Here is a 12,289-nt window from a genome sequence, read left to right on the forward strand (position 1 = left end):
CACCCACTCACTCACTCAGTCACCCACACACCCACCCAGTCACCCACTCAGTCACCCACCCAGTCACCCACTCAGTCACCCACCCACACACCCACCCAGTCACCCACCCAGTCACCCACCCACACACCCACCCACACACCCACCCAGTCACCCACCCAGTCACTTTCACCCAGTCACCCACTTTCACCCAGTCACCCACCCACCCACCCACTCAGTCACCCACCCACTCAGTCACCCACCCACTCAGTCACCCACCCACTCAGTCACCCACCCACTCACCCAGTCACCCACCCACTCAGTCACCCACCCACTCAGTCACCCAGTCACCCACCCATTCAGTCACCCAGTCACCCATTCAGTCAGTCACCCAGTCACCCACCCACTCAGTCACCCACCCACTCAGTCACCCAGTCACCCACCCATTCAGTCACCCATTCAGTCAGTCACCCAGTCATCCACCCAGTCAGTCACCCACTCACCCACCCAGTCAGTCACCCACTCACCCACCCAGTCAGTCACCCACTCACCCACCCAGTCAGTCACCCACTCACCCACCCAGTCAGTCACCCACTCACCCACCCAGTCAGTCACTCACTCACCCACCCAGTCAGTCACCCAGTCAGTCACCCACTCACCCACCCATTCACTCACCCACTCACCCACCCAGTCAGTCACCCACTCACCCACCCAGTCAGTCACCCACTCACCCACCCAGTCAGTCACTCACCCACCCAGTCAGTCAAGTGTCAGTCACCCACCCACCCAGTCACCCATTCACCCACCCAGTCAGTCTCCCACTCACCCACCCAGTCAGTCTCCCACTCACCCACCCAGTCAGTCTCCCACTCACCCACCCACCGACCCAACTCACCCACCCAACCACCGACCCAAAGTCACCCACCGACCCAAAGTCACCCACCCACCGACCCAAAGTCAAACCGACCCAAAGTCACCCACCGACCCAAAGTCACATACCCACCGACCCAAAGTCACACACACACCGACCCAAAGTCAAACCGACCCAAAGTCACCCACCCACCGACCCAAAGTCACCCACCCACCGACCCAAAGTCAAACCCAACCACCCACTCAGTCAAGTGTCACACACCCACCCAGTCACCCACACACTCAGTCAACTCAGTCACCCACCTAGCTGTCAAGGGGGGGGAAGCCTAACCCTGTCGTACGCCCCCCCAAAATTACATCCCGGGCAACGCCGGGTCTCTCAGCTAGTCCTTTATAAAGGGGCATAATTATGTTTACTTTCCTACCGGCATTTGCCCATTTAATGCAAATAAATATCTTGTTTGCCTTTGCAGTTACAGCATGACTTTGGGCACTATTGCTAAGCCTGCTGTCTACAAGCACTGCTAAATCCTTCTCCATCAAGGATTCTCCTAATGTATCCCCATATAATTTGTAAATTACATATTTATTCTTGTTTCTCAAATACATAACCTTACATTTATTTATATTAAACATCATTTATCTATATTTAATGTCATCTGCCATTTACCTGCCCAAGTTTTCCGTCTATCCAGGTTGTTCTGGAGAGATATTCCATCCTGCTCTGATTCTAATACCTTACACAATTTAGTATCATCAGCAAAGATGGAGACTTTGCCAACCTCAAGTAATTAATAAATAAGTTAAAAAGCAGGGTTCCAGTACCGATCCTTGAGGTACTCAACTCAAAACTTTAGCCCAACCTGATAAAGTTCCAATTATGATAACTTTCTGTTGTCTATCCTTAAACAAGTTTTCAATACAGTTTGGAACAGTGGAAAAAACAGAGCACTATTTATGGGAACAAAAAGTAGAAAAAATGCAGAGAGGGCGTAATCCATAAAATAATTATGATTTATTGGTCATTTTGACAAGCAAGAGAAGGTGTCACCCCACCAATGCATTTCACACCTAAGAGCTTTCTCAAGGTGAAAATATTTCTACTCTGTCCAATTTGCTTTTTTTGCACACTAACCTCTTGTGTGGAACCATACAAACATCCTCTGCAAAATCTAAGTAGACCACATCAACTGCATTTCCCTGGTCTAAATTCCTAAGCTTCTCAAAGAAACTAATAAGGTTAGTTTGGCATGACCTATACTTCATAAATCCATGCTGACTATTAGTAATAATTTTGTTTTCCATTAGATTTTCCTGAATATTATCCAGTAGTAAATCTTCAAGTTCCTTCCCCACTATTGATGTCAGGCTTACAGGTCTGTAATTCTCCTGTTGCCATCTAGCTCACTTTTAAATATAGGCACCATGTCTGCTTTATGCTAATCTTGTGGTACTGAGCCTGTGGAAATTGAGTCATTGAAGATTAAATGTAATGGTTTGGCTATTACTGAACTTATTAATTATTTATTTATTCATAAAATGTTTTACCAAGAAGTAATACATTGAGAGTTACTGCTCGAGTTATGATGACAGACACATGGTTACAAATACATAGTTACATTATGTGAGCAAGGTTATACATTATATATAAGACATTGCATGCACTGTAAGAGATAACACTGTATACGTTAAAGGCGTATGTAACAGTTACAGACCAGATTAAAATGTTAGACAGCTTTTGTTTTGAAATAAATTAGACTGGTGGCGGCTGTGAGAGTCTCCGGTAGATTGTTAAAGTTTTGGGGTGCACGGTAAGAGAAGGAGGAGCGGCCGCATACTTTGTTGAACCTTGGGACCATGATCAGTCTTAACAGAACAGAACTTAATCCCTTAAAAACAGATACTCTTTGATGTATGCCATTGGGACCAGGTGCCTTATTTACTTTAATTTTATCAAGCCGCCTATGAACTTCTTCCTCAGTTAACCAATTTTTCCTTAATATACAGTAAAGGTTGTAGCTTCCTCCTGTGACACTACAATTGCAATTTATTTTTCCCTGGTAAATACAGAAGCAAATAATTTGTTTAATACTCTGCTTTTTCCTTATCTCCAATAATTTGCAAATCCTATCTTACACTGAAAGTGTCCTGTATTTTATTTTTTAATCTTTTTGTTATTAATGTACTTAAATAACTTTTTAGGGTCGATCTTATTTTCAATTGAAATCCTTTTTTTATTATCAATTTTTGCTCATTTGATTGCCCTTGGCAACTTTTTTTTACATTCCTTATAATTCGATACGATGCCTCCATCCCTTCTGACTTTAAGAATCTAAATGCCTGCCTCTTCTTTTCCATTTCCACCCCTACCTGTTTATTTAGCAACATTGCTTTAGACTTGTTTTATTTATCACCTAAGTGTATGCACTGATAAGTGTGCTTTGCTAACAATGTTTTAAAGTCTGCCCATTTATCTTCAACATTTTTACCCTCATCCCAACATCAAAACATCATCCCAATTTATTCCTTGTAGAAAAGTCTTTGTTGAACCCAAATAATATGTTTAACGATAATTTATTTCAAATGAGACCATGTTATCTTCACTATTGTCCAAATGTTCTAGGACTTCATTATTTTTTATGACTTGTGCATTGTTTGATATCACCAAATCTAGTAGTGCCTCTCTCCTGGTTGGTTCCTCCCTAACTTGGGTCATGTAATTGTCTGTGAGCACCCCAAAAACCTTTTCCTTTTCGTTGTAATGCTAATCTCATTGCTCCAGTCCATGTCTGGATAACTAAATTCACACTTAGCTAGTTGTGATGCCTTCTCTATTTGCCAAATTATTATAATAATAATACTTGTATAGCGCTGCTAGTTTTACGTCGGCTTTGCAGAGACATTTTGCAGGCACAGGCCCCTGCCCCGTGGAGCTTACAAGCTATGTTTTTGGTGCCTGAGGCACAGGGAGATAAATTGACTCGCCCAAGGTCACAAGCAGCCAACATTTGGAATTGAAACCAGGTTCCTCTACTTCAAACTCAGTGCCAGTCAATGTCTTTTACTTACAGAGCTACTGGCTTTATCTATCTCATAGCTATTTGGTGGTTTATAGCATATACCTAAAAACATTTTATTTGTACTTTTTCCTCCACTGCTAATTCCTATCCACAAGGTCTCTACATTTTCATCATCCCCTTCATATACTGTACATCTTCCCTTACAATAGGTTTTAGACCCTGTTTAACATATAACCCAACTCCCCTCTTCTATTTGCTTTATCCTTTCGAAAAAGGCAATAACCGTCGAAATTAACTGCCCAGTCATGAGTTTCATTCCACCATGTTTCAGTAATGCCTATGATATCATACTGCTCCCTTGTAGCTATTAATTCAAGCGCCCCCATTTTATTTGTCAAGCTTCTTGCATTAGCAAGCATGCATTTAATTTTTTTCAGTCTGTACTATTATCTTATATGCTCCTGCCTTTCTACTCTAATTGGATTTAGTCTTTAGAAGTTTTGTAATATTATCTGTATTTAATATGGGTATCTCCCTGATTGCCAGATCTAGAAGCGGATGTTTTAAGATTAACCTCAAAAGGCTTGAGAGATTTAGCTGGGCATATAGTATATAAATAGGTAAATGAGTTCCTCAGGTTTTGAGTATTGAAGGGAAAGATTTTAGGTGAAGGAGAGTAGTAGAGACAAAAGGAGTGAAAAGGAATCAGCTTTGACCAGAGTGCAGGGGAGAAAGCCAGATTGAGATAAAGTGAGAGACACAGGAATGTTTTCTTTGCAACCACTAACCATAACCCATCTGTGGAAGGGATATCACAAATTTAATTTGGGTTTACTCTGTCAACAGACGATGCTTGGGAAGAATCAAACAATAGTCACAGAATTCCTGCTTCTTGGATTCCCCAATCTTTACAGCATCACAATTTTACTCTTCACTGTGTTCCTCATAGCTTACATTATGACTTTAAGTAGTAATCTCATTATCATCGCATTGGTGTCAACCAGTCACAAACTGCACTCTCCCATGTACTTCTTCCTGGCCCACTTGTCCTTATCTGACATTTTGCTCACCACAGATATTGTCCCCAACATGCTGCACCTCATATGGGGTGAAGGTGGGACCATGTCTGTTGCTGGCTGTATCAGTCAACTTCACTTCTTTGCATGTTCTGCAAATACAGAGTGTCTCCTTCTCACAGTGATGTCCTACGACCGATACCTGGCCATCTGTCACCCGTTGCATTATACTTCAATTATGAATTTCAAGCTTTGCCTCAAGCTGGCGATCTGGTCCTGGCTCATAGGATTTGTGGTGACAGTATTCATAATTCTTCAGATGGGTCAGTTACAGTTCTGTGGCCCTAATGTCATTGACCATTTCTTCTGTGATTTTTCTCCTCTTGTAAAACACTCTTGCTCAGACACCTCCTTCATAGAAACTGAATTATTATTTCTGTCTGTCCCTATAACCATTTTACCTTTTGGATTCATCACTGTGACCTATGTATGTATCTTCCTCACCATCCTTAGGATCCCATCCACCACTGGGAGACAAAAAGCCTTCTCCACCTGCAGCTCTCACATCACCGTTGTCTGCATTTATTATGGGACACTATTTACTATCTATGCTGTTCCATCCAGAGAATACACAATTAACATAAATAAGATCCTATCTCTACTGTATACGGCGGTGACTCCATTCTTCAACCCCATCATATACAGCCTGAGGAACCAGGAGATCGGGGCTGCTATAAGGAGGTTTCAAAAGAAAATAGATTTCTGACATGAAAGGAAATGGAGGAAACCCAACCTTTGAACCTCTTTGAACTGTAAATATGGTAAAATTAATGATATTAAAGCTGGGTAGGGGCCTCTGGGGTAGACACAGCTTAATTTGATGACAGAGGACCTCTTACTGATAATATTAGATTGTGAGTATCCTGCCTACTCATTGGAAAGATGCACTGTATAGTTAGATGATCAGAAAGCTACTGAATATATGGTAGAATTGGCACCTGTACAGATTTAGAAGGGGTTATTGCTCTCACTGGTGCATTATGGATGATCCAGCAAATTAATAAAAGGGAGGGACAATCTGATTTATGAGGAGAGGCTACTTAAATTAGATTTGTTTACATTAGAAAAGAGGCGCCTAAGAGGGAATATGATAACTATGTACAAATTTATTCGGGAACAATACAAAATAACTATTTATCCAAAGGGCAATACAAATGACACAGGGTCATCACTTAAGGTTGGAGGGAAGGAGATTTCACCAGCAACAAAGGAAAGATTTCTTTACAGTAAGGGCAGTTATAATGTGGAATTAATTACCCATGGAGACTGTGATGGCAGATACAATAGATATCTTTAAAAAAAAAGTTGAACCTCTTTTAATAAAGGAAAGCTATACAGGGAAATATCAAATAATTAAACATGGGAAGGATGTTGACCCAGTGAATAATCTTAGTGACATTATTGACATTATGTGGAGTCAGGAAGGAATTTATTTTTTCCCTTATGTGATATCATTAGATGATGTTTCACTGGGTTTTTTGTTTGCCTTCCTCTGGATCAATATACTGTACTGTAGTCCCCATGGTTATTCTAACACAAACCAGTGGCAATCGCCAAAAAGACCAAGGTACACCCAGGTAACTGCTGGATACATGCCTTGAACTTGACTTCAACTAGACCCAGCATTTCTGCATTGACTAATGGCCCATCAGATTAACAGCGGGGGTCACTGGCAGTCCCATTCAAACTGACTGCCAGGGACCCCTGTGGAGTCAATCCTATGGGTCATTAATAAATGCAGAAATGCCTTAAACTTGCCTTAAACTAGCCAGGTTACACCCAGCACATACCCAGAATGTAACCGGGCTAGTTTAAGGCCAGATTTAGAATACTCGTGGCCTCGTCTGTAAGTACAAATTTAGGATAAAGTCGTCTAAATTTAGCAAACTATAGGTGAAACTTGATTGACTTTCTTCAACCTCATCTACTATGTAGCTTTATATGTAGCTATGGTGTGAAATATTGTGATATTCTGTTGAATACTGTAGAAAAACTGTAACATTCTACAATATTTTGTGAAATTCAATGTTTCTATAATCGTATCCTTTCCTTCTCCCTCAACGAGCAGGCCTTCCACATTCTCTAATCCTTGCATAGCACATGTACACACTTCCTATATCCTTGCACTCATTACTCTGAGCACCTATGGAGGAGATCTCACACTCTTACTGACTTACTTCCCTACTTTAATTCTTCCCTCTCTTAGGCTAAACAACACTATTTTTTTTAAATAATTAATTCTCGCAAATCTTACCCACATCACCTTTTTCCACCTTTGACTTCCTCCCGCAACCTCTTTCTACACATTCTCTCTTTCAACTACACCTCAAGACCTCATTGACTACTTTAATTAAAAGGTAGATCTAAATGATCAAGAGATCCCCCTTGCATCTCAAACAACTGTACTTCCTAACATCTCCCTCTACACCCTGTACTCCTTCTTTCCTGTCACAGATCATACTGTATATTTATGGAGCTATGAATAAAGTATCGCAATGGGATATTTGTCTGTGGTTTCTCCCCTATACGAATTCTAGCAAGATTTCAAGCAAGATGAAAAGACGCACACCCCAACATTCTTGATCGGTCAATTTGGAGCATTACATATTTTGAATTCATTTTAAAACAGAGTTTTTTGAATGGCTACTGCCCATCATATAATAACTCTCCATTACAGCAGCTAACACCTTGGTAAAAATAATTTTTATATTATGTCTCCAACTTACTCTCTGCTATGCATATTCCAACAGCTTATCAGGACAACTGTTTGTTTAGAAATACCATTTATTTTAATGTGCTTCACATGTGCTAATTGAGCTGTCTGGGTAGAATTTAATTCAGTCAGGTGACTTGTTCGACATATTGCTAGAGACAGACTGGGGAGCAGCCTATACTGTGTTTAAAGCAGCCCATCTTTAAAGTGGCCCTTTTTAATAATAATAATAATAATAATAATAATAGCATGTCCTTGTATAGCGCTGCTAGTTTTATGTAGCGCTTTACAGAGATATTTTGCAGGCACAGGTCCCCCCGTGAAGCTTACAATCTGTGTTTTTTTCCTGAGGCACAAGGAGATAAAGTGACTTGCCCAAGATCACAAGGAGCCAACGCCGGGAATTGAACCAGGTTCCCCTGCTACAAACTCAGTGTCAGTCACTGTCTTTACTCTGAGCCGCTCCTTCTCCTTCAGGAAGCTTTAAGTGGAAAGCAGTGTGAAATTTAACAGGGCGTCCAACAGGAGTGAAACAAGTGGACAACAAAACATCTACTTGTCCTAAATCCTCGATTTTAACTATGCTGGAAAGGAGGAAATGTTCTATCACAGACCAAACATCTTAACACTAAACTGTTGCTGCCACTGCTATTTATATTTTCTCTGACCTCGCTTCTTTTCAAAATACACGTTTCTTTCTACCAGCCCCATTATGTCACTAACGCTATTCATGCTATATATCTCCATCTCTCCTTCCCCGGGACTTCACAGTTCACATGAACTCCTTTCTTACCTGCTCCCTCTGACACTACACAGCTATAGCCCCCTGCACCAAAACACACCCCTACAAAACCTTCCTCACACATACTCTTTCATTCCATGCTTCTCCTTCATGCTTCTTGGAATATCTCTCCCAATCCCTTCTTGGGATGCAGTGCCTTCCCCTCGTATTAATATTTTGTACACAGAGAAAATGTGTATAAAAAAACGACGTATTGACATAAAAAATATTGTACAGCACTCTGTACTTACATATTAAACAAGATCGACGCCTGAATTGGAACACAGCAGCAGCCTGGATAGCGCGTCGCCTGGTTTCCTCAGCTCGAGTGTTGCTGTACAATATTTTGATGTAAATACATCATTTTTTTACACATTTCTCTGTGTACGATATATTAATACGAGGGGAAGACACTGCATCCGAAGAACGGTTCTCGGTTTCTGTTCCACTTACGGGTAGATGTCCCCATTGTACTAACGCGCGTTCCAAGATTCCCAGTTATTGGGAGAGAAAATTACTATTCTTCTAAAGATACTTTTATATGTCTACATTCTCTCTGAGCCGTATGAGTAGCAGCATTGATCACTCAAAAAAAGATCACCATTTTTCCAAGACTATTTGATATTACAATATTTCATTATATACATATTCTATCTCTTTCATGATTCTGCACTCCCCATATTCAACCATCAACATTCCCTAAGGATCGAAGGAGAATCCTCATCGCTCGAGCAGTGTATCACTTATATTAAATTTATTTTCACTTACATTGTACTCTAAATATATTCATTTATTCACTATCCACTATCTATCACTGTTATTAATTTTTGCTGGTACTGTATATCACAAGAGAGCGCCTCGGCTTCTTCTTCTATACATTTCCCTTATAATATTAATATGTTGTCCATGTACCAATCTCCATGTTTGTCTCTATATCTGAAACTCTGAACATGTTCAACAATAATGTTAATGTCACTATCACAATTATTCTTACAATGTATTCTCATAATAGACTATACTTCACTGTGCTAAATAAAATATACATTACAAGAGCAAGTGGTTCAAACCTAAATGGAAACATAGTATAAGGAGAGTCACTGTGACAAAGCGTGTAGACAATGACATACAATAGAATTACATGTTAGTTCTTATGGTAATGTATAACCTTGTGCATGTTAATAAGAAAAGGACATTGGTAACTGAAGAGTCATTATGTATGTTAGAGAGACAGCCGGAAAAGTACTAAATACAGTATGTAACTCCGATTTAGAAGAGGGTGAGCTAGCATTGGTGGAATAACTAATACAAGTCATCCAGGAGACAGTATGAGAGTAAGTAAGCAAGGTCAACATACAGTATATGTTTGTATGTATATGTTTATTTATATAGCGACACCAATGTACACAACACTTTAAAGAGTTACAAAAGAGACAATACTTGGAGATAATATACAAAGTAATAGAAGTGATTTAAACAGCAGTTAACTGAAAGGAATTAGGGTGTCTCTGCCCCACAGAACTTACAATCTAAAATGTTAAATGGTAGATTTAAAGAATAACATCTGAGAAAATGCATTTGAGAACAGATTTGAGGGGACAGGTCTGTGCATGAGGAGCGTGAGGGATAGTCTCTGGGTTAAATTAACAAGATACAGTACTTTAGTGAGGAGGTGATATTCCAGGCATGAAAAGAAAAGGGGATGAGGGAGGGGTGATAGATTGGTGAATTTTTTGCTGGGGAGGGAATTTTATAATTAGAGATCTAATAGTGAAAAAAAATTGAGATGTAAGAGTACAGTAGAGACAAATGGAGCAAAGAGGAGACGGCCTTCAGCAGAGTAAAAGGGATGAGAGGGTGTAGCTGGATATTAGACATGCACTATAACATCGGGTAGGAAAATATAGATCAGAAAAAGAATGTTATAGTCAAAGCAGAGTTTAATGGGAAGTCTTTGGAGGAATTTCAGGATGAGAGGGGCAGAGACAGATCTAGAACAAAGAGATCACTTGTGCAGCAGCATCTTGGATTTTAGAGTTTGTAGTTGGGAGGCAGAAAGGCCAGAGAGCAGAAGGTTGCAATAGTCCTAGTTTAGAGAATGAAGAAAAAAATTGGGGTGCAAATTTCACCAGGAGACATTGAAAATAATAATAATAATAATAATAATAATAACTATAATAGTGCAACACAGTATACACAATGTAAATACGAATGGAAGTTTCTGTGAATGTTCCACTCACATGTTACACGTATAAATCAAGCAGTGGGGTTATATACAGTAGAGTAACCAACTTAGAAGGACATCTAGATAGCCTCTTCATACATCCATAGCGAATTCCATGGGGATCAAAAGAGAAGAGGGAGGGGAATCCCACATAGAAAAGACAAAGCAAATATTGTGAAGATTGCTTTTATATATCAAAAACACAAAGTAATGCATTTACATAATGTAGGCAACTTTGAGGTAGACATTGAGACCACCCTGGGTCAAAGCACTGGAAATGGACAGCAGCACTTCAAACAGACCTTGATCCTGCAAAATGGCTGCTAAGCAGTAGAAGAAATCACAGGTTTGATTAATCTGGAACCGAATCTCAGCTGCAGTCAAGGTCGTATGCTCAGCAAGACTCCTCCCTACGCGGTTCGTTAACACATTTACTTCCTCAGGGTAATTTTTAATTGTGTGGTGGTGTCCCCCTTCCGTTTAAATGTCCCTCTGCCATCCGCACGTGCATTACGTCGTGTCATCAATGACATAACGTTCTCCAGCGTCTGGCGCGTCATCTGCCTAATCCGACGTTCATGACGTCACGACGTGATCCATCTGGAATCGCATCGCAGCATAGTAAATGTTTATACCGGCTGTCAGTGCAACGCTCACTTGCCACTGAGCCACCAATGAGAGCAGAACTAAGATGTACATAACTGGCAGCACTCACTTGTCACTGCATCACCACTGAAAGCGCAGCTTTCCGTATTTACAAAATCCATACAGAGAGATACCATACAGAATGTATTTTTAAATATGCAAATAACTAAAGCCTCAGTTTTATACATACAGTAATAGCTTTTAAGGCCTCGGCCAGGGTGACGCTTAGTGGGCGGGCACGCTCACGTGGCCGCGTTGAAACACATTGAGGCAATGTGTGTGGCCAGAGTGAGCAAGCGCCTGCGCCTGCTCGGCGCTTAGCTTCTTGCCGAAGCAAGCAAATTTGAATTTGCTTCCCACAAGCACGTCACGTGAGCAGTTCACCCAATGAGGGCGAACCAACTCCATGACGTTGTGTCCATGCCCCCAGACATGCGCGCACATACAGTAGCCGGCCACAAATCACCCGGCCGAACTGGGCGCATGATGTCACGGCACACAAGCACCAGCGTGCCCGCTTCCTGCCTGGCCACAGCCTAAAACAGTAATGAATCACAAACTTTAATAAATAAGACCCACTTTCATAGGTTTAATGAGACAACTAGTATTTTTGTCCTAGTTGTTTTAAAATTGTTTCAAAATACAAATAATGCTTACCAAAAAAGAATAAACATAGTAAAATGTAATAAACTTAAATAAAGTCATTTTAGAACCTTATTAGCCAAAACTTATCAAAGCGAGTCACATAAAACTAAATGTAACCCAAACTTTAATTGATAATCAAATAAAAATTTAAATGTATTAATAACAAGGAAGAAAGAAGAAAGAAAAAGGAAATTAATATAAGATTAATATGAAAAGCTAATTATTATAAAAAAAATATTAATGATCCGGGTATTTTTAAACCAAAAAGGCATGTATGTCAAAATCAACATTTAGGATTATTGGATTCAAAGTGCATAGTCAATATAGTATATCCAAAAGGAT

The 12,289-nt window shown here is 40.3% G+C and overlaps 1 protein-coding gene across 1 annotated transcript; it reads left to right on the top strand.

Annotated features, from left to right (window-relative positions):
• The first annotated feature begins 4,715 nt into the window (after positions 1–4,715).
• On the top strand, positions 4,716–6,457 carry LOC142471378 (olfactory receptor 6B1-like). The gene has a single exon (XM_075578186.1). It carries the CDS (start codon positions 4,716–4,718, stop codon positions 5,646–5,648), a length of 933 nt encoding a protein of 310 aa, XP_075434301.1. The 3' UTR covers positions 5,649–6,457.
• Positions 6,458–12,289: the final 5,832 nt, after the last annotated feature.

This window comes from Ascaphus truei, chromosome 20, assembly GCF_040206685.1.
Source record: "Ascaphus truei isolate aAscTru1 chromosome 20, aAscTru1.hap1, whole genome shotgun sequence".
In the NCBI taxonomy this organism is placed as follows: Eukaryota; Metazoa; Chordata; class Amphibia; order Anura; family Ascaphidae; genus Ascaphus; species Ascaphus truei.

Coding starts and splice junctions, on each gene's coding strand:
- LOC142471378 (XM_075578186.1), top strand. CDS start 4,716: ATGCTTGGGAAGAATCAAACAATAGTCACAGAATTCCTGCTTCTTGGA.